Source organism: Saimiri boliviensis, chromosome 4, assembly GCF_048565385.1.
Source record: "Saimiri boliviensis isolate mSaiBol1 chromosome 4, mSaiBol1.pri, whole genome shotgun sequence".
Lineage (NCBI taxonomy): Eukaryota > Metazoa > Chordata > Mammalia > Primates > Cebidae > Saimiri > Saimiri boliviensis.
Window position 1 is genome coordinate 98,642,094 of NC_133452.1, and position 23,009 is coordinate 98,665,102.

The window sequence follows — 23,009 nt, forward strand, 5'->3', positions numbered from 1 at the left end:
GACTTTGAGAAACCTCTTAGACTTTAATTAAAAGTAACTGAAAAGCATGGCCAATAAATAAGAGAAGATTAAATGTTTGTTAGAAATTTAACTTATATTGGAGTGTGCCAACATATGTTTACTCTACAAAAGAACGAATAGATAATATATAATTTCAGAGTGAGAAAAAATTTATTATACAGGCCATACAGTCTCTGTCACAATTACTTAACTCTGCCGTTAAAGGGCAAAATGTACCAAGGATGGCAGAATAAAAGACAGGAAGCACCTGGGCTCTAAATACTGCTGAGTCAGCAAACCTGGGACTTCTTGTTATGTGATATCATAAACCTGTTCCCAAACGGTAACGGGCATATTATTATTTTCAGCTGCACACATCCTAACTGGTAGTGATACATAATTCATAAAGGACATTCACACTCATGTTCTCATTGGAACCTCATATTCCCCTCCATTCCCTCCATGATGGAGTAAACAGGAAGATAAATCCAATGAAGGACAAAGGTCTAAGGTGTTTAAGGTTATTTTCTCACAGGTCACACAGCTATTAACTGACACTAATAGAAACCAGGGTTCCCGAGTCAGTGTTGTTTTCACTACACCCCCTCTTGACTCCATTGGGTTCTACCCAAGTTAGCCTCCTCACCACCCACTGTAAGAATGCCTTCTCACATCCTCTTCTCAATGTTTATCACTTTCTATACTCTCATAATTTCCATCTAGGGTATTTCTTCAGCATCTGCATTGTTCCAACCACTGTTCCATCTATCAAAGAAGCATGTATTAATTACCTTCTGTGCACCTAGCTGTGTACTAGGCAAGAAAAGCAGGAATTTTTGATGGGAAACATGATTTTTGCCCTCGGAGAGAATAATCCAGTTATGAGTAGAAGACAGATGCTACAATGAGAGTGAAATGAGCCAATGTAAGTGTAGGAATTCAGAGTGAGGAAAGAATTCCTTGGATATTCCAAGATTACTCTAGGAGTCCTTCACCAAAAGCTAGATCCAAAAGAAACATAAGAATTAGACTTGTTTTTTTTTTAAGTGCTTTTTTGTATGTTCTTAGAATCAATCTTAAATTCCCTCTGGAACAAGGAAATTGATTTCAAAAGCACTACCTATGTGGCCAGGGTGAGTAAACTGGGGCAATAAAGCTTATACAACCAAGTTACCAGTCCTAAGTGAGATAACAAGCAGAGCAGAACATGGTTATCATCAGAAGAGGCTATGGAAAAACATTAGTTCATTTCTCTGGGTTTTGAGTTGCAATCTGTTTCTCAGTTTCCCCCAGACTGTAAATTCTTGAAATAAGAGAACTAAGGGTCCATGACTTTACTTCTTCTATTTACTCTGGAGTATCTGGTAGCATATCATGGCCCAGGAACTCAACACACATATGTGGAACATCATGTTACTAAATAAAAAAGAAGACACTATTATCTCTCAAGTTGTACCATTAACAGTATCTGTCTAACAGAATCATTTCTTTAGCCACAGTTTCATGGCTAGGACACAGGAAGCACCTCCTCCAAAACGTAATGACAATGAGTCATTTATACTAATGCTGCCTGTTCTTCTTATTTCTTAGAGGTGAGGAACTATTTGCTTCTTCATTCTGTGCCACAGGTAACAGGCGGTGTTGGAAGAAATCTATGGGAAGTCACAAAAAACGGTTTGGTGGCCGGGCGCGGTGGCTCACGCCTGTAATCCCAGCATTTTGGGAGGCAGAGGCGGGTGGATCACGAGGTCAAGAGATCGAGACCATCCTGGTCAACATAGTGAAACCCTGTCTCTACTAAAAATACAAAAAAATTAGCTGGGCATGGTGGTGCGTGCCTGTAATCCCAGCTACTCAGGAGGCTGAGGCTGGATAACTGCCTGAACCCGGGAGGCAGAGGTTGCGGTGAGCCGAGATCGCGCCATTGCACTCCAGCCTGGGTAACAAGAGCGAAACTCCGTCTCAAAAAAAAAAAAAACAAAAACAAAAAAAAAACACGGTTTGGCATAGAGTGCCTGGTTAATATTACCATGTCACAACTCCACCACCTGGTAATAAAGAAGGCACTGGGTAACCACTCACTGCCCTTTTTCTGTGATTATAGGTTTACTCAGTGAGTGCTGATATATTAAATAACTACACAGATAGGATGGGTTCATGATTATGAGGCACAGCTGTGCCGTCTCTTCTCTGTGCATACCTCCTCACAGACTTCACGAACTGCTGCCACACTTGGCTCCTCCTCGGGCTCCATGCCTCCTCCAGGGACAATCCATCTGTCTGGATGGCGACTACTGCTCACAAGTAGCACCTGTTAAATCACAGAGGTTTCGTGGTGGGTTAAAAATTCAAAAAGACATATCCACACAAATTCAGAGTTTAAACACCACAAACATCAAAGTAACCAAAATCCCCTCTTTGTTTATGCCTTCCCAAATCACTTCTTGTAAAGTAGCTTTCGTTTCTATCTGAAAAAGCAGACCATCAGCCAGTAAAAGCAGAAGGGCATCTGAAGACCCCTATCGCTACACTCCCCTCAGACGCTCCATCACCTGCCCTATCTATCCCCTCCTTCTTCCTTTTGCTAGAGCCCTTTGCACACAGACCTGACAAGATGACAAAAAGACTTAAAAAAAAAAAAAAAAAGAAGATAACTGTCACTGATGAGCCTGTCAGCACTGAAAAAGCTGGCCAGAAGACAAAAGGCCCTTGGCCAGGATTGCCACCATAACAAATCTAGAACTTGCCTAGTTCCGTTTCCTTACTTACCCCCCTCTGTAGGAAAGATGCTAAACACAGTCAGCTGGACGTCCTGTTTGGAGGCTGAGTTGAGTTGGCTTTAGATCCAAAACTAAAGGAATCTTCAACTGCTTCCTAAACCTTTACTTTCTGATGATGACCCATGAGCCTCCAAACCAAACTTTGCAATTATCCTTGTTGTCTCAAATGAAATGCTAATAGATTTCACCACCGCCTTCTAGTGACTGACTTCCCAGCCTCTTTCTTGAGGTCTCTGCAGCTATGGACCCTTGGAAACTCTACCTTCATCCTCAGTCCCTCTTTCACCTGTCATCAGAGATTCTTCTGATGCTCATCTACAAAATCTGTGATCTGTAGATTCAGAGATGATCATGGTGTTATGGGAAGGAAATCCATAAATCCATATTCAGTCACTAATATGTAGGTCATGGACTTAAAAATTGTCTTAAACTTACAAGTACTATTTTTCAAATATATTTATAAGCTCTTCTTTGATTAATACAATGCAAAATAATTTAAAATACTATGAAATCCACAATAGTTTTTGGTTGGTATGTATATATACTTAGTTCAAAAACACTACAAGACCCTGGTGTGGTGGCTCATAATATATCCCAGCACTTTGGTAGACCAAGGCAGGAGGACTGCCTGAGCCCCGGAGGTCAAGACCAGCCTGGGCAACATAACAAGACCTTGTCTCTACCAAAAAAAAAAAAAAAAAAAAAAAAAAAAAAAAAAATACACACACACACACACACACACACATACACATAAGCAAGGCTTAGCAGTGCGCATCTGTGGTCTCAGGTACAGTGAGAATCCCAACTCAAAAAAAAAAAAAAAAAAATCCTCTCATTGGACTATCTCATACCACATACAAAATCAAAATGGCCCAACAACCTCTAAATGTAAGAGCTAAAACTATAGCACATTTAGAAGAAAACATAAAGGGGTAAACTGTCATGATCTTGAATTTGGGAAGATACGCCCAATTCTTAGATATGAAGCATGAGCAACAAAACAGTAAATAAGATAAAATGGACTTTACTAAAATTAAAAACTTCTGTGTAACAAAGGACATAATCAGGAATGTGAAAAGACAACCTAGAGAATAGAAGAAAGTATCTGCAAATTATGTATTTAATATCTGTCCGGTACCTAAAACAACAAAAACATACACAGCATTTCTACAGAGAAGATCTACAAATGGCTAACAAGCACATGAAAAGATGCTCGACATCATTAGTCATTAGGGAAATGCAAAGCAAAACCAAAATGAGATACAACTTCACAATCAATAAGGTAGCTATATTTCAATCAGCCAAACAAACAGAGCATAAGAAGTGCTGGCAAGGACATAGAGAAACTGGAACCCTTGGACAATGCTGACAGGAATGTAAAATGGTTCATTCAGCTGTGGAAAACAGTTTGGTTGTTTCTCAATAAGTTAAACATAAAATTACCATTAGCTCTAGAAACTGTACTGCTAAGTACATAGCCAAAAAGAACTAAAAACAGATACTCAAACAGAAACGAACGTTCACAGCAGCATTATTTACAATAGTCAAAAGGTAAAAACAATTTAAATATCCAATAACAATAAACAGATAAACAAAATGTGACCTATACATACAATGGAATATTATTCAGCCATTTAAAAAATGAGTTACTGGCCGGGCACGGTGGCTCAAGCCTGTAATCCCAGCACTTTGGGAGGCCGAGGCAGGTGGATCACGAGGTCAAGAGATCGAGACCATCCTGGGTCAACATGGTGAAACCCTCTCAAAAAAATTAAAATAAACAAATAAATAAATGCGTTACTGATAGATGCTACAACATGGATGAACCCTGAAAACATGCTAAGTGAAGGAAGCCAGGCACAAAAGACCACATATTGTATGATTCCATGTATCTGAAATATACAGAATAAGCTAAACCAGAGAAACGGAAACCAGATTGGTGGTTACCAGGAACTGGGGAAAGGGTAAAATGAGCAGCAACTGCCTAACAGGTACAGAGTTTTATTTGGGGAGGATGAAAGTATTCAGAAAGATATGAAATAATGATTGCTAAATACCAATGAACTTTTCACTTTAAAATGGCTAATGTTATGTGAAACTGGTTTTGTGATCACAGTAATTTTTTTTTTTTTTTTTTTTTGAGATGGAATCTCTCTCTGTCACCCAGGCTGGAGTGAAGTGGCACAATCTTGGCTCACTGCAACCTCCACCTCCTAGGTCTCCTAGGTTCAAGTGATTCTCCTGCCTCAGCCTCCCAAGCAGCTGTAATTACAGGTCCCCACCACCACACCTGGCTAATTTTTGTATTTTTAATAAAGACGGCGTTTCACCATGTTGGTCAGGTTGGTCTTGAACTCCTAACCTCAGGTGATCTGCCTGCCTCAGCCTCCCAAAGTGCTGGGATTACAGGTCTGAGCCACCCTGCCCGACCTTTTTTTTTTTTTTTTTTTTTTTTTGAGACGGAGTTTCGCTCTTGTTACCCAGGCTGGAGTGCAATGGTGCGATCTCGGCTCACCGCAACCTCCGTCTCCCGGGTTCAGGCAATTCTCCTGCCTCAGCCTCCTGAGTAGCTGGGATTACAGGCACACGCCACCATGCCCAGCTAATTTTTAGTATTTTTAGTAGAGACGGGGTTTCACCATGTTGAACAGGATGGTCTCGATCTCTTGACCTCATGACCCACCCGCCTCGGCCTCCCAAAGTGCTGGGATTACAGGCTTGAGCCACCGCGCCCGGCTGCGACCTTTTTTTTTTTTTATTGAGACAGAGTTTCGCTCTTGTTGTTCAGGCTGTTGTGCAATGATGCAATCTTGGGTCACTGCTGCAAACTCCTCCTAGGTTCAAGGGATTCTCCTGCTTCAGCCTCCCAAGCACCTGGGATTACAGCCATGAGCCACCAAGCCCGGTCAGTAATTTTTTTAAACCTGAAGGGAGTCAGTGCTACTACTTTTTTCCCCAGAGTCTATACCTCAGTGGAGTAACCTTCCAGAAGGTTATCCTTAGTTGTATATTAATAAATCATAAAACTACTGCCACACTCATTCTCTTCAATAACTGTGACCAATCTTACATTTTAAAACATTCCTTATCAAAAGAAAATAAACTCAAATATAAGCATGTATGTTAACTGAAATTATAAGGTTAAAAAAAGTCCTCCAACGACTCTAGACAAAGGCATTTAAGTCATATTTATCTACCTATAAAAAGATCAAGAATAAAAAGTAGTAAAATGGGTTAATCCTCCGCTGACGGCCGGGCGCGGTGGCTCATGCCTATAAGCCCAGCACTTTGGGAGGCCGAGGCGGGTGGGTCATGAGGTCAAGACATCGAGACCATCCTGGTCAACATGGTGAAACCCCGTCTCTACTAAAAATACAAAAATTAGCTGGGCATGGTGGTGCACACCTGTAGTCCCAGCTACTCAGGAGGCTGAGGCAGGAGAAATTGCTTGAACCCAGGAGATGGAGGTTGTGGTGAGCCGAGATTGCGCCATTGGACTCCAGCCTGGGTAACAAGAGCGAAACTCCGTCTCAAAAAATAAATAAATAAATAAAATCCTCCACTGACTTGTATATGTAACCACACATAGTCTTTCTTCCCTTCCTTCCTGGTAAAGTGTTTGTTAGCCATTATAAACCTAAGCATTGCTTCAAAGGCTGACTAGGGCCATTCAATTAAGTTACAGTCCAAAAGAAAAATCTTTACCGGAATTATTTCAAAGCGAAAGCAAAGAAAAGGAAACCTCTGACTGACATAAAGTATAATCATTCAATTTCTAAATTTCAATCAATGTGAAATACTAATTAGTAAATCTAGCAAGTGTTACTGCTTTGCACATTCAACCACGACTATATGAACTAAGACTACAATAATGAGGCTTAAGAAAGAAAGCTTCATTAGTTTGTAGCCACACTTCAAAGCAAATACCGTCAATGGTAAATAGCTCTCCTCAATAAGTTTCCTTGACAACATACTGAAAAAACACTACAAAAAAAAAAGTTTTTGTTTCTGCTTTTTTGCAGAGACAAGGTCTCATTCCATTGCCCAGGCTGTAGTGCAGTGGCAGATCAGAGTTCACTGCAGCCTCAAACTCCTGGGCTCAAGGGGATCCTTCTGCTTCAGCCTCTCAAGTAGCTGAGACTACAGGCACACACCATCATGCCTGGCTAATTTTTAAATTTTTTAAACTTTATTTTTTAGAGACAAGGGTCTCACTATGTTGGCCAGGTTGGTCTTGAACTCATGGCCTCAAGCAATCCTCCTGCCTCAGTCTCCCAATGTGCTAAGATCACAGGCATGAGCCACTGTGCCCACCCACAAAAATTTTTTACTTTAGCCATTGGTTTTACTCCTTCCTACCATATGAAGTACCAAATGGTGTTCTGATCAGTAAATTCTTATTCTGAAGTTTGATTTTGACATATAAAATTATCTGAAAAGAAATTAAGTGCTACAGTTCCAAAAAGATTCTGAAAATAACACACTAAGGGGGGAAAATTACCTATTCAACAAAAGTTCATTAAGTACCATCATGAGCCAGGAACTGGAGATGCAGAGATTAAATGCACTGCAGTTTGCAGGCAGATCAAAGTGGGAAACCAGCCAATCAGGTATCATACATTTTTGAAGCTTTAGTCATTGAGACAGGGGGTATCTATGCAGAGGAGGATAAACAGACCCACAGAACACACCCACCCATAAATAGACTCTTGGATTCATGATATAGGTAGCTTCATAGAGCAGGCAGAAATCAAGAGGTGGGGCAGGGACAACTTGTCTTCCATATGGGCAGAGAGGAAAAAAACATTGTATTGCCGGGCGCGGTGGCTCAAGCCTGTAATCCCAGCACTTTGACAGGTGCATCACGAGGTCGAGAGATCGAGACCATCTTGGTCAACATGGTGAAACCCTGTCTCTACTAAAAATACAAAACACTAGCTGGGCGTGGTGGCGCATGCCTGTAATCCCAGCTACTTAGGAGGCTGAGGCAGGAGAATTGCCTGAACCCAGGAGGTGGAGGTTGCGGTGAGCCGAGATCACGCCATTGCACTCCAGCCTGGGTAACAAGGGCGAAACTCCGTCTCAAAAAAAAAAAAAAAAACATTGTATTGATTAGTGACGTGCGGGTGTGGGTGGGGCGGGAGATAAACAAATCTGTGGTAATGATAAACCTAATAAAGGAAGAAATATAGCAGGAACACCATTGTTTTATTTCTTAGAAATTGTTGTGAGGTTTTTTGCTTTGATAGTGCTTAATACACATTTTTAAAATATAAAAGAAACCCATAGTCCCTGCACTAAAGAAACTGAGTATCTAGTGGAAGACCAAAAAAGAGTAATTACACAGGGTGAGAAATACTTAGCTTGAGGATATCATAGCGATAATGAAAAGATACCTGCTGAGACATACTGGCTCATACCTGTAAACCCAGTAGTCCCAGTTACTTGGCAGGCTGTGGTAGGAGGTGCACTTGCCCAGGAATTCAACACTAGCCTGAGCAACATAGTAAAATTCCCATGTGTATTTAAAAAAAAAAAATTTAAATTAGGCCAGAAGCACTGGCTAAAGCTTGTAATCCTAGCACTTTGGGAGGATGAGGCAGGCAGATCACTTGAGTTCAGGAGTTCAAGACCCCGTCTCTACAAAAATAATAATATATCTATTATATATATATAATAGATATAATACAATATATATAACATATATTATAATATATAAATATATAATATGTAAATATATATTATATAATATATAAATATATAATATGTAAATATATTATATATTATATAATATATAAATATATAATATGTAAATATATTATATATATTATATAATATATAAATATATATTTTTTATATATATATATATATGGGGAGCATGGGATGGATCAGGACAGAGAAATGAAATGTGACAGTTTCTCTCTTACTTTATTTTTCTTTTTTCCTAAGATGAAGGTTAGCTCATTTCCCAGGCTGGAGTGCAATGGCGCGATCTCAGCTTACTGCAACCTCTGACTCCCAGGTTCTCCTGCCTCAGCCTCCTGAGTAGCTGGGATTATAGGCATGTGCACCACGCCCAGCTAATTTTTGTTTTTAATAGAGACAGGGTTTTGCCATGTTGGCCAGGCTGGTCTTCAACTCCTGACCTCAGGTTATCCGCTTGCCTCGGCCTTCCGAAGTGCTGGGATTACAGGCATGAGCCACAGCACCCAGCTGGTTCTCTTTTTTCGGGCAGGATCTCACTCTTTTGCCCAGGCTGGAGTGCAGTGGTGCAATCCTAGCTTACTGCAGCCTTACAGCCTTGGAATCCTGAGCTCAAGGGATTCTCCTGCCTCAACCTTCCAAGTAACTGGGACTATAGGCACATGCCACCAAACCTAGTATTTTTTATTTTTACTTTATAGAGATGGTGTTTTGCCACATTGTCTAGGTTGGTCTTGAACTCCTGGGCTCAAGGGATCCTCCTGAGTTGGCCTCTAAAACCCAATTTAGTTTTAGAAAGGCTATTTGGCCAGGCACGGTGGCTCACCTGAGATCAGGAGTTTGAGACCAGCCTGGCCAACATGTTGAAACCCGGGCTCTACTAAAAATACAAAACTTAACAGGGCGTGGTTGCAGGCGTCTGTAATCCCGGCTACTTGGGAGGCTGAGGCAGGAGAATTGCTTGAACCCAGGAGGCAGAGGTTGCAGTGAGCTGGGATCGCACCACTGCACTCCAGCCTAGGGGACAAGAGAGACTTCATCTTTTAAAAAAAAAAAAAGAGAGAGAAAAAAGAAAGGTTACTTTGACGTGTGTTGGAGATGGGAAGGCATGCTAATGGAGCAGGTTCCTGCAGTGATTCAGGTTAAGAAAGGATTAGGACAGTAGGAGGGGGGAAGCGGAAAGAAGTGAGAGGTTTCCAGATACATGGAAGAGTCTGTAAGACCAAGTGACTGACAGGACGTGGGAATATGACTCTTTGGATAGGGGCTGGGTCAATGGTGTAGCAGCCTGCCAAGGAGAATTTGGAGGCGTCAGTGGAGGAGGGAAACGCAGGGAGGAGTTGTGAAATCATCCTCTGAACATATAAATTTGAGGGCTCAGTGAGATGTCTAATGAGTATTTCTAGTGAGAAATTATAGGAATGTGGGATTGGAGCTAAGAGGGAAACCAACAGTCATTTGAGAAACAATGGTATCAGAATGTAACAGGCAGAATGAGAATAACGCAGGGGAGAATATGGGCATTTGCAAAGCTCTGGCCAGAGAAGCTGGCCCCTTTCTCCCTACCCACCCACCATCTACCTTGGTATCAGACAAGTCTCCAGACCTACTGCCAAGGGTATAGTGGACACAGATACACTCCAGAGATCCCAGGTTAAAGTTCTGCAAATATTTTCCTTAAAGAAATCAGATTATCAGGCCGGGTGCGGTGGCTCAGGCCTGTAATCCCAGCACTTTGGGAGGCCAAGGCAGGTGGATCACGAGGTCAAGAGATCGAGACCACGCTGGCCAACATGGTGAAACCCCATCTCTACTAAAAATACAAAAATTAGCTGGGTGTGGTGGCATGTGCCTGTAGTCCCAGCTACTCAGGAGGCCGAGGCAGAAGACTTGCTTGAATCTGGGAGGCGGAGGTTGAAGTGAGCCTAGATTGCGCCACTGCACTCCAGCCTGGCGCCGGGCAACAGAGGGAGCCTCTGTCTCAAAAAAAGAAAGAAAGAAAGAAATCAGTTTATCGTCCAGGCGCGGTGGCTCACACCTGTAATCCCAGCACTTTGGGAGGCCAAGGCGGGCAGATCATGAGGTTAGGGTTTCGAGACCAGCCTGACTAACATGGTGAAACCCTGTTTCCACTAAAAATACAAAATTAGCTGGGCGTGATGGCGCACGCCTATAATTCCAGCTACTGAGGAGGCTGAGGCAGAAGAATCACTTGAACCCGGGAGGGGGAGGTTGCAGTCAGGGCAATTTAGATCGTGCCACTGCGCTTGAGCCTCAGGGAGAGAGAGAGAGAGACTCTTTCTCAAAAAAAAAATTATCTATGATGATAATCTATGCCATAGGAAATCTTGATTAACAAACTACATCATTAGACATACTACTAATTTCTGGAGAATCAATTGCATGCAGTAAAGCACTCAGCATGAACTTGTTTCCAACAATGCAATTCCCTTGACATCTGACAAGCCCCTCAGCACTGCCATTACTGCCAGAGTGCTCTGCTGGTACCCCAGATGGCACTGGGACCACACCCTATCAAATCTGTGATATGCTCTGCAAACTGCTTCAGATGAGCCCTTTCTAATAATTTATTTGTTCCTTCTTAAAAATAAGGCAAAGATAAAAGTCAGCAATCATCTATACTTACTTGGATTCCAGATAGATGTTTGCTATATTTTATACAATGTTTTAAAGAACAGCTGTCACAAGCTCTTGCGCATGATGATCCCATAAAAAGCAGAATATGAGGTTAAATAACTTGCTGAAAGTAAATCAACACATTATCCCACGGCCAAGCATATTGGTTTCAATTTCCAGAGCTTTTAAGCCATTTTACTATTTTTTTGAGACAGGCTAGAGTGCAATGGTCCAATCTCAGCTCACTGCAACCTCCGCCTCCCGGGTTCAAGACATTCTACCTCAGCCTCCCAAGTAGCTGGGAGGATGCCAGGCTAATTTTTGTATTTTTAGTAGGGACAGGGTTTCACCATGTTGGCCAGGTTGGTCTCTAACTCCTGACCTCAGGTGATCCATCACGCCCTGCCGCCATTTTATCATCTTTAATAACTATTTTAAAAATTTTAAACATTTTTTTAAACTACAGAGGAACACCAAAAAATGCTAAAAGAAGGAACCACTAGACATTAACAGTCAATTTACAAAATGCCTTATAAACATTCCTTCACCTTAGTTAGCTTATCAGGCTGCTTATTTAACCAAAGAGGAAATTCCCTGCCTAGTACAAAGAAACACCATGCTGTTCTATGAACAGATAGTCTGACAGTTTTTATCTTGGGAATGAGGCTATTTTAAGAACAATATGAAAAGGTTTTCACAAGATACAAACTATTACACAGATATCGGGGCCAGGCAGTGGCTCACATCTGTAACCTCAACACTTTGGGATGTACACTGACAGAAATTTTAAAAAGAAGAAGAAGAAAAAAAAAAAACACTTTGGTGGCTGAGCGCAGTGGCTCACCCCTGTAATCCCAGCACTTAGGAGGCTGAGGTGGGGGTATCATTTGAGCCCAGGAGTTCAAGACCAGCTTGGGCAATAAAGTGAGACCCTCGTCTCTACATTCTCACTCAAAAAAACCTCCACACTTTGGGAGGCCAAGACGGGAAGATCTTTTGAGGCCAGGAGTTCAAGACCAGCCTGGGCAACATGGAAAGATCCTGTCTCTATAAAAAAAAAAAAAAAATTAGCCAGACCTAGTGGTGTATACCTGTAGGCCCAGCTATTTGGGAGGCTGAGGAAGGAAGATCACCTGAGCTCAGGACACTGAGGTTACAGTGAGCTATGACTCTGTACTACACTCCATCCTAGGCAACAGGGCGAGATCCTGTCTTTAAAAAAATTAGAAAAAAAATATATACACACAGATGTATCATTCTTCTTTTTTTTGAGACGGAGTTTCGCTCTTGTTACCCAGGCTGGAGTGCAATGGCACGATCTCGGCTTGAATATTTTAGAACAAGCAATTAAGATGTATAATTAGTGGTAGGCATGGTGGTGCACACCTGTAATCCCAGCACTGTGGGAGCCCAAAATTTCAAGACCCACCTGTGCAACACGACAAGGTCCCATCTCTACCAAAACAAAAAACAAAAAAACAAGACTTATAATTGGCCAAGAAGAATGCCAAACATTATTTCCTAGGAAATTTCTGAAAGCCGAAGAAAGTGAATGAAATATTTTAAATGCTCCAGTTTACTGAGGTTATTTTATTTTATTATTATTATTTTTGAGACAGGGTCTTACTCTGTCGCCCATACTGGACTATACTGACATGATCTTGGCTCACTGCAGCCTCAACTTTCTGGGCTCAAGCAATCCTCTCAACACCCCCTACCCACTCCAGCATCTGGGATTACAAATATGTACCACCATGCCTGGCTAACTTTTGCATTATTTGTAGATAAATGGTTTGGCTGGTCTCAAACTCCTGGGCTCCAGCGATCCATCTGTGTCAGCCTCTCAAAGTGCTGGAATTATAGGCAGGAGACACCATGCCTGGCCTAAGGTTATTTTAACAAAGCCATAGCAACAGCATTTCCTGACATCCATGAAATTGCATAATTTTCCCATAGTCTTAGAACTATAGGAATACTCTGTAAAATCCCTGTTCATTGATATGCTGATTTTGGCAAGCCATGTACCAAATGGCAGCCTCCATAATACATGTTCAAACAGAAGACATTCATTGTAAACTCAAAGGTAGCTGTTGTGCTCCCAACGTAGCATCAACTGATTAACCACAATTCAGTCTAATTTAAGATGTCAAAGTCAAACCACAAACGTACAATGTCTTCTGTATAGAGGAGGACAGTCAGGAGACTTTGGGTTACAGGTCTGCCTCTGACACCAATCAGTCACATAAACGCAATGAAAAAATTACATCTCTCTAGACTTCAGCTTTTTCAGTTTTAAAATGAGATGGTCCAAATCTCTAAAATTCTTTCAGCATTAATATTCTATCATCCTAAATTTATATAGATACATGTGTCTAGAATTTGTCTTCCTAATTCTACTATTTTCAAATTCTACTCCAATTCTACTCTTTTCAAATATCAGTTTGTTCAACAGTACACAATGTGTATATTCAAAAGGTATAAAAAGACACAAAAGCAAGCTTTTCTCTTAACTCTGTCCCAAAAGGCATTTCTTGTGAGGACTTCTAGAGATATTCTAACAGGAGTATAAACAAATACATACTTATTCTTTTCTTTCCTCTTTGTCAACCTCAATAGTAACCCATTACATACAATGTTCTACTTTGCCTTTTCACTTAAATCCTGGAGATAATTTTTTCAGTACATTCTGAAAAGCCTCTTTTTTTTTTTTTTAAATAACCACGGGGTATCTTTTAAAAACTGATTCTTTATTATACACAAATTCCAAATATGCATGAAACTAGGCAAAAAATATAATGAATTCCTAAGTAGTCATCACCCAGCTTCAATAACTATCAATGTTTGTTTTACTTACCTATACACAACCCCTAAGTATTTTTTTGTTTTTTTTTTTGAGACAGTCTTGTTCACTGCAACCTCCAACTCCAGGGTTCAAACGATTCTCCTACCTCAGCCTTCCGAGTAGGTGGGATTACAGGCGTATGCCACCACATCCAGCTAATTTTTGTGTTTTTTTTTTTGTGGAGACAGGGTTTTACCATGTTGGCCAAGCTGGTCTCAAACTCCTAACCTTAAGTGATCCGCCTGCCTTAGCCTCCCAAAGTGCTAGGATTATAGGCGTGAGCCACCTTGCCCGTCCTTGTTTTTGGTTTTTTAAATGGGATCTTGCTCTGCTGCCCAGGCTGGAGTGCAGTGGCGCATCACAGCTCACTACAGCCTCGACCTCCCAGGTTCAAGCGATCCTCCCACCTCAGCCTCTTGAGTAGCTGGGGCTACAGGAGCCTGCCACCATATCTGACTAATATTTGTTTGTAGAGACAGGGTTTCGCCATGTTGCTCAGGCTACTCTTTTTTTTTTTTTTTTTTTTGGAGATGAAGTTTCCCAAGCTGGAGTGCAATGGCACAGCTTCAGCTTCCTGCAATCTCTGCTTCCCAGGTTAAAGAGATTCTCCTGCCTCAGCCTCCCAAGTAGCTGCAAATACCAGGCTCCCGTCACCAAGCCCAGCTAATTTTTGTGTTTTTAGTAGAGACTGGGTTTCACCAAGTTGGCCAGGTTGGTCTCAAACTCCTGCCCTCAGGTGACACACTCCCTTCAGCCTCCCAAAGTGAGCCACCGCGCTTGGCCCCAGGCTAGTCTTTAACTTCTGGACTCAAGGGATCCACCCACCTTAACCTGCCAAAGTGTTGAGATTACAGGCATGAGCCACTGGGCCTGGCCAGGAGTTTGAGGCTGCAGTGCTCTATGATCAAGCCTACAAACAGCCACTGTACTCCGGCTGGGCAGTATAGTTAAGACTCCATTTCAAATATAAATATATATATATATATATTTATATTCACACACATTTGGCTGGGCGTAATGGCTCACGCTTGTAATCCCAATACTTTGGGAGACCAAGACAGATGGATTGCTTGAGGTCAGGAGTGACAACATGGTAAAACCCTGTCTCTACTAAAACACAAAAATTAGCTGGGTGTGGTAACATACGTCTGTAATCTCAGCTGCTAGGGAGGATGAGGTAGGAGAATTGCTTGAACCCAGGAGGGAGAGGTTGCAGTGAACTGATACCACATCACTACACTCCAGCTGGGGCAACAGAGTGAGACTCCATCTCAAAACCCCCCCCCCCCCCCCACACACACACTTGATATCTGTATACTGACTTTGCAGTCTATGCCATGCTAAATTCACTTGTTTGTTCTAGTAGCTTTTTGGTGGATTCCTTAGGATTTTCTATCCAGATGATCATGTTATCAGCAAATAAAGATAGTTTTGCTTCTTCCCCTGTAATTTGTATGTCTTTTATTTCTCATTCATGCCTTACTGTACTGGCTAGGGCTTCCAGAATAATGTTGAATCCAATCTTAGAAGGAATGTATTTGGCCGGGTGCGGTGGCTCAAGCCTGTAATCCCAGCACTTTGGGAGGCCGAGGCAGGTGGATCACAAGGTCAAGAGATCGAGACCATCCTGGTCAACATGGTGAAACCCTGTCTCTACTAAAAATACAAAAAAATTAGCTGGGCATGGTGGTGCGTGCCTGTAATCCCAGCTACTCAGGAGGCTGAGGCAGGAGAATTGCCTGAACCCAGGAGGCGGAGGTTGTGGTGAGCCGAGATCACGCCATTGCACTCCAGCCTGGGTAACAAGAGCGAAACTCCGTCTCAAAAAAAAAAAAAAAAGAAGGAATGTATTCATTTTTTCAATATTAAGTACGTTGTTAGCTGTTTGGGGAAAATGTCCTTTATCGGGTTAAGGAAGTTCCATTCCTAGTGCTGAGATTTTATTATTATTATTATAAATGGACATTAAATTTTATCAAATGTTTTTTCTTAATCTATTGATAAGATGATATGGTGGCTGTTTTTTTAGTCAGTGTGGAAAATTACACTGGCCAATTTTTTATGGTAAAACAGCCTTGTATTTCTGGAACAAATCCCAGTTAGTCATGATGTATTATTATTCTTGCATACTGCTGGATGCAAGTTGCTAATGTCTAGTTTAGGGTTTTGGGGTCTCTGTTCGTGAAGGATACAGTGTGAAGTTCTCTTTTCTTATAATGTACAGTCTTGGTACCAAGGTAATACTGGCTTTATAAAATAGGCAAGTGTTCCCTCCTCTTTTATTTTCTAAAAAATAGGGAAATTGGCCAGGCACGGTGGCTCATGCCTGTAATCCCAGTACTTTGGGAGGCCAAGGCGGGCAGATCACGAGGTCAGGAGTTTTAGACCAGCCTGACCAACATGGTGAAACCCTGCCTGTACTAAAAAACACAAAAATTAGACGGCGTGGGCCGGGCGCAGTGGCTCAAGCCTGTAATCCCAGCACTCTGGGAGGCCGAGGCGGGTGGATCACAAGGTCAAGAGATCGAGACCATCCTGGTCAACATGGTGAAACCCCGTCTCTACTAAAAAAATACAAAAAAAAATTAGCTGGGCATGGTGGCACGTGCCTGTAATCCCAGCTACTCAGGAGGCTGAGGCAGGAGAACTGCTTGAACCCAGGAGGCGGAGGTTGCGGTGAGCCGAGATCGCGCCATTGCACTCCAGCCTGGGTAACAAGAGCAAAACTCCGTCTTAAAAAAAAAAAAAAAAAAAAAAAAAATTAGACGGCGTGGCGGCAGGCAGCAGTAACCCCAAGGTACTCAGGAGGCTGAGGCAGAACAATCTCTTGAACCCAGGAGGTGGAGGTTGCAATGGGCCAAGATCACGTCATTGCACTCCAGCCTGAGTGACAGAGCAAGATTTCATCTCAAAAAAAAAAAAGTATACTTTTTTTATTTTCTAAAAAAATAAAGAAATTGTTTAGAATGATACTATTTCTTTTTAAAATATCTGTTTGAATTCACCAGTGAAGCCACTTCGGCCTACAGCTTTTTTTTGGGGAGGGGGCAGGATGGGGGGATCAGGTATTTTTATTTTTTAAAGAAAAAACATTTAGGTTGGCCGGGCGCGGTGGCTCAAGCCTGTAATCCCAGCACTTTGGGAGGCCGAGGCGGGTGGATCACGAGGTCGAGAGATCAAGACCATCCTGGTCAACATGGTGAAACCCCGTCTCTACTAAAAATACAAAAAATTAGCTGGGTACGGTGGCGCGTGCCTGTAATCCCAGCTACTCAGGAGGCTGAGGCAGGAGAATTGCCTGAACCCAGGAGGCGGAGGTGGCGGTGAGCTGAGATCGCGCCATTGCACTCCAGCCTGGGCAGCAAGAGCGAAACTCCGTCTCAAAAAAAAAAAAAAAAAAAAAAAAAAACATTTAGGCCAGGCACGGTGGTTCATACCTGTAGTCCCATCACTTTGGGAGGCCGAAGCACGTGGATCACGAAGTCAAGAAATCAAGACCATCCTACCAACATGGTGAAACCCCGCCTCTACTAAAACAATACAAAAATCAGCCAGGTGCAGTGGCACACGCCTGTAGTCCCAGCTGCTCAGAAGGCTGAGGCGGAAGAATCACTTGAACCTGGAGGTGGAGGTTGCAGTGAGCTGAGATTGCACCACTGCACTCCAGCTTGGTGTCAGAGTGAGACTCCATCACAAAAAAAAAAAAAAAAGAAAAGAAAAAGAAAGAAATTTCTTTTTATTTATTTTCTGCTGAAGGGATGTCAGAGGGGAGGAGTTTTTAACTACAAATTCAATTTCTTTAATAGACATAGGTTTATTTATTTCTTCTTAAGGAAGCTTTAATAGTTTGTATATCTTTGAAGAAATTTGTTTAAAAACTCAAGACAACAGGGCTTGAGGAACTTCCAGACAGCTAAACATGTGAAGGTCCCTAGAGGGTGGTGCACCCAGGGAAGGCATGGAAGCTCAGTGCCTTTCCCCTATACCTTCCCTATGCATCTCTTCATCTGTATCCTTCACAATATCCTTTATAATAAACCAGTAAATGTAAGACCCTGGTTAGGAGTAGAATGGGACAATCTCAAGACAAAAAGGCATGATAGGAGTCACGAAGGGATTGTGTATTTTAAATGCAGAACATACTGTTCCTGGCTGTGTCTGTGATACTGGCAGACAAGACACCTTAAGAACCAGATGCTTAGCAATATAAGAAATAAAGCCCTGAAAAGAAAGGATAAATGCCTAAGGTAATGGATAGATACCCCATTTACCCTGATGTGATTGTTACTCACAGTATATCCGTATCAAAATATCTTATGTACCTGTAAAAATTAAAAACGGAATTTTAAAAAATTGTCCATTTCATTGAAAATACTGATTTGACTGCCATATAGTTGTTTACAATATTCCCTTATCCTTCTGATATCTGGAAAACCAATACTGATTCTTTCTACAGAATACTGTATTTTCATTCCTGATATGGCTGATTTCATGACCAACAGGAAATATACTAGATAAGTCTGAAACATCTTGTCAAATCAGATACTGAAGAAGCTATCAAAAACCACCAGGACCTTATCACAAGGACTCAGGAGTTAACTTGAAAAGGCTCACACTGGTCAAAAATTGGCCAGTAAGAATGACAACTACAACAGCCTAGAATATCAAATATATTCAAATCTATGACTTTATACCGATAATTTTTAAAAATTAAAAACAGAACTGGTAACCACTTAATAAGCCAATGAACCAACTCATTAATTTGGGAAATAAAGACAAATTGGTGGGGGGGGGGATCAATCATTTATTATGTGCTTTCTATTTAGTTATTTCTAGGTATAATTACGGAATTGTGCTTATTATTTAAAAAGAGCATTCTGTTTTAGAAGTACTTACTAAAAATTTACAGATAAAATTAATGGTGTCTGAGATTCGACCCAAAATAATAGAGGAGGGGGAAGAGCGGTTAAGAATACACACCCTAGGTCGGGTGTGGTAGCTGTAATACGAGCACTTTGGATGGATGAAGCAGGTGTATCACCTGAGGTCGGGAGTTAGAAAGCAGCCCGATCAACACGGAGAAACCTCATCTCTACTAAAAATACAAAAGTAGCTGGGCATGGTGACGCATGCCTATAATCCCAGGTACTCAGGAGGCTGACGCAGGAGAATTGCTTGAACCAGGGAGACGGAAGTAGCAGTGAGCCCAGATGGCACCACTGTACTGTAGCCTGGGGAACAAGGGCGAAATCCTGTCTCAACAAAAAATAAAAGAATATACATCCTACAAAATTGGCCATGAGCTGATAACAGTTGAAGCTAAGTGAGGAGGACATGGGGGGTCCATTATACTATTCAGTCCACTTTTGAACAGGTTTTAAGTTTGCCATAATAAAAATTTTTTTGGGCCAGGCATGGTGGCTCATGCCTGTAATCCTAGTACTTTGAGAGGCCAGGTGGATCACTTGGGCCCAGGAGTTCTAGACCAGCCTGGACAACATGGAGAAACCATATCTCTACAGAAACTTAAAAATTAGCTGGCCATGGTGGTGCACACCTGTAATCTTAGCAATAATAGGTAGGCTGAGGTGGGAGGAGCACTTGAGCCTGGGAGGCTGAGGTTGCAGTGAGCCACGATCATCCCACTACAACACTGCAGCCTGGGTGACAAGAGCAAGACCCTGTATCCTCTGTGCTCTGCAAAAAAAAAAATAAATTAAAAAAAAAAAAATAAAATAAAATCAATGCATTGGTTATTCTTAGCTGTTTATATTTTCATATATTTTAGAATGAATTTATTATTATTATTATTATTTTTTTTTTTTTTTTTTTGAGACGGAGTTTCGCTCTCGTTATTCAGGCTGGAGTGCAATGGCACCATCTTGGCTCACCGCAACCTCCACCTCCTGGGTTCAGGCAATTCTCCTGCCTCAGCCTCCCGAGTAGCTGGGATTACAGGCACGCACCACCATGCCCAGCTAATTTTTGTATTTTTAGTAGAGACGGGGTTTCACCACGTTGACCAGGATGGTCTCAATCTCTTGACCTCGTGATCCACCGGCCTCGGCCTCCCAAAGTGCTGGGATTACAGGCGTGAGCCACCGCGCCCGGCATTTATTATTTTTTTTAAAAAAAGAAACATGCTGATATTTTGATTGGTATTGCAAAACCAAATATATTTGGGAAAAACTGTATGTCTTCTAATCCACTGGCATAGGTTTTCACTTATATAGGTCCTTCAAATCTTTTCTTTTATAACTTGAACTAGCATAATTAGAAGGTCCTGCCCCATCCAAGATTATAATGAAATTATCCCAGGTTTTCTTCTAGTAATTTATGGTTGTAGTTTTTAATGTCTGTACTTCCCATCTATGTGAAAATTATTCTGATTATAAATGAGGAAAGAATCCAACTATATTTTTTTCCAGGTAATCTGCCAGTTGTTCCTATACACATTGAAGTCTATTTCTGGACTATCTGTTTGGTTCTACTGATTGATTTGCCAGTTCATGATCCAGCTTAGTAGCATTCTATTTTAAGTCCCACAGTCTGCAATATGGTTTCATGGAACTAACATCATCATACAGGCCCTTCACTCTTCTTTTTACACACACACACACACCACCCCCCACACACACCCCCCCCTTATAATTTCTGCAAGAATCAAGTTGAATTTATAGATTAATTTACAAGAATTAACATGATGTTGAACCTTCCTACTTAAGAGCATGGTACCTTTTCAAGTTTTTTCAATAACATCTAAAAAGTTTTATCTGCATAGACCTTATTCATGTCTTTTTTTTTTAAATTGCATTTTGGGTTTTGGGGTACATCTGAAGAACATGCAAGATAGTTGCATAGGTACACACATGGCAGTGTGATTTGCTGCCTTCCTCCCCTTCACCTATATCTGGCACCCCTTATTCACGTCTTAAGTTTATTCTTTTTTGCTACTGTTATAATGGGTTCCTAACTCCATCCTACGGTTCATTATTTCAAAGGAGTCACGGAAAATTTTTAAATTAGTATTCTGACATAAGCACAATCAAGTGCTTATTATGAGGAAATTATTTTTTAAAGTAAAAAAGAAATTTTTACTTTATACCAATGGATCGTAAACCATGATCGTCTGGCCAGATGCCCAACTAGAGCCATGGGATGTGAAAGTCATGCCTCACAGTGGGGCCAGAGCTACGGCTGGGCATAGGAGAAATAACCAGAGAGTAGACAGGGCACAAACAGCTCTTCACAGATGTATTAATTCAAGTTTATCATTCTTGCAAAAATGAGAATGAAAAAAAAGAGCCAATCACATGGTGAGCCAGGAACAAAACATTAACTATACAGGAGAAAATTAAGATAGAAAGATAGCTGGAAGATGAGGAGTTATCACAAGAAATCATAGAAAAAGCTAGGTAACAACTGCATTAAGATTGAGAATTCTTGGCTAAGAATTTCTGTACCTGAGACAACCCATAGCTCTAAGATTCACAGAATGAACAGACATAAATGTGGAGAGTCCACAGTGGACCAATATGCTTCAATTATTCCAACGATATAGCAAATTAATATAAATAAATTTTTTTTTTTGAAGACACATGGTCTCGCTCAGTCACCCAGTCTGCAGTGCAGTGGTGTGATTATGGCTCACTGTAGCCTCAGACTCCTGGGCTCAAGTGATCCCACCACCTCAACCTCCAGAGTAGCTGAGATTAGTGGCACCAGCCACCATGCTAGGCAATATAAATAAATTTCGTATACTCAAAACACCTATTACAGGAATTGTAAGAAACTGGTAACACTGGTTGCCTATGGGGAAAGAAACTGAGTGACTGAGTGATGGGAAAGACAAGCATGGGAGGCAGAATTTCCACTGCATTCCACTTGTTCCTTTCAAATTCTGAATAATGTTATTGCCTATTCAAGAGTAAACGTAAGCCAAATGTGGTGGCTCATGCCTGTAATCCCAGCACTTTTGGAGGCTGAGGAAGGTGGATCACCTAAGGTCAGGAGTTCGAGATAAGCCTGGCCAACATGGTGAAATCCTGTCTCTACTAACAATACAAAAATTAACCAGGTATGGTGGTGCATGCCTGTAATCCCAGTTACTTGGGAGGCTGAGGCAGGAGAATCACTTGAACCCGGGAGGTGGAGGTTGCAGTGAGTCAAGACTGTGCCAATGCATTCCAACCTGGGCATCAGAATGAGACTGTCTGAAAATAAAATAAAATAAAATAAAATAAAATAAAATAAAATAAATAAACTTAATTTTAAGACCCCCATTAAACATTATAAATGACCAAATGAAGAATTTTGAGTCTTCTACAAACCACATTTAAAATTATTATACCACGCCGGGCGCGGTGGCTCAAGCCTGTAATCCCAGCACTTTGGGAGGCTGAGGCAGGTGGATCACGAGGTCAAGAGATCGAGACCATCCTGGTCAACATGGTGAAACCCTGTCTCTACTAAAAATACAAAAAATTAGCTGGGCATGGTGGTGCGTGCCTGTAATCCCAGCTACTCAGGAGGCTGAGGCAGGAGAATTGCCTGAACCCAGGAGGCGGAGGTTGCGGTGAGCCGAGATTGCGCCATTGCACTCCAGCCTGGGTAACAAGAGCGAAACTCCGTCTCAAAAAAACAAAAACAAAAACAAAAACAAATAAAATTATTATACCACTCAAATTCCCTACATGTAAGAATTTCTTCTATAAATGCCTCCTAAAATGCAATGTCAGGAAAAAGCTATTTCTAGACTAATTAATATGTGTTCTTTCACCAGTCACTAAAAAGTCATTATACTATCATATTTTCCTCTTTCTTTTAAATAGGTAACTTGTAAAAGAGCTAAATTTAGTGAACTGCCCATTCTTCAAACATCTCCACTGATGTTTTAAAATCGTTAACTGATCTGTTTCATACACATTTAACGTAAGCTCTCGAAAATCCCTGTCTAAAGGAAATTAAAATTAAAAATTATAAACTATTCTTTTTCTTTCTTTCTTTGTGACGGAGTCTCACTCCGTTGCCCAGGCTGGAGTGCAGTG

General features: G+C 41.4%; 1 protein-coding gene across 1 annotated transcript in view; it reads right to left on the minus strand.

Moving 5' to 3' along the window:
* The window catches only part of NUDT3 (nudix hydrolase 3), a 117,191-nt gene that overhangs the window by 52,741 nt on the left and 41,441 nt on the right, over positions 1-23,009 (minus strand). The window contains exon 2 of the mRNA XM_039465817.2: positions 2,201-2,311. Coding sequence (XP_039321751.1) covers positions 2,201-2,311 — 111 coding nt within the window. The remainder of the gene's footprint in view (positions 1-2,200; positions 2,312-23,009) is intronic.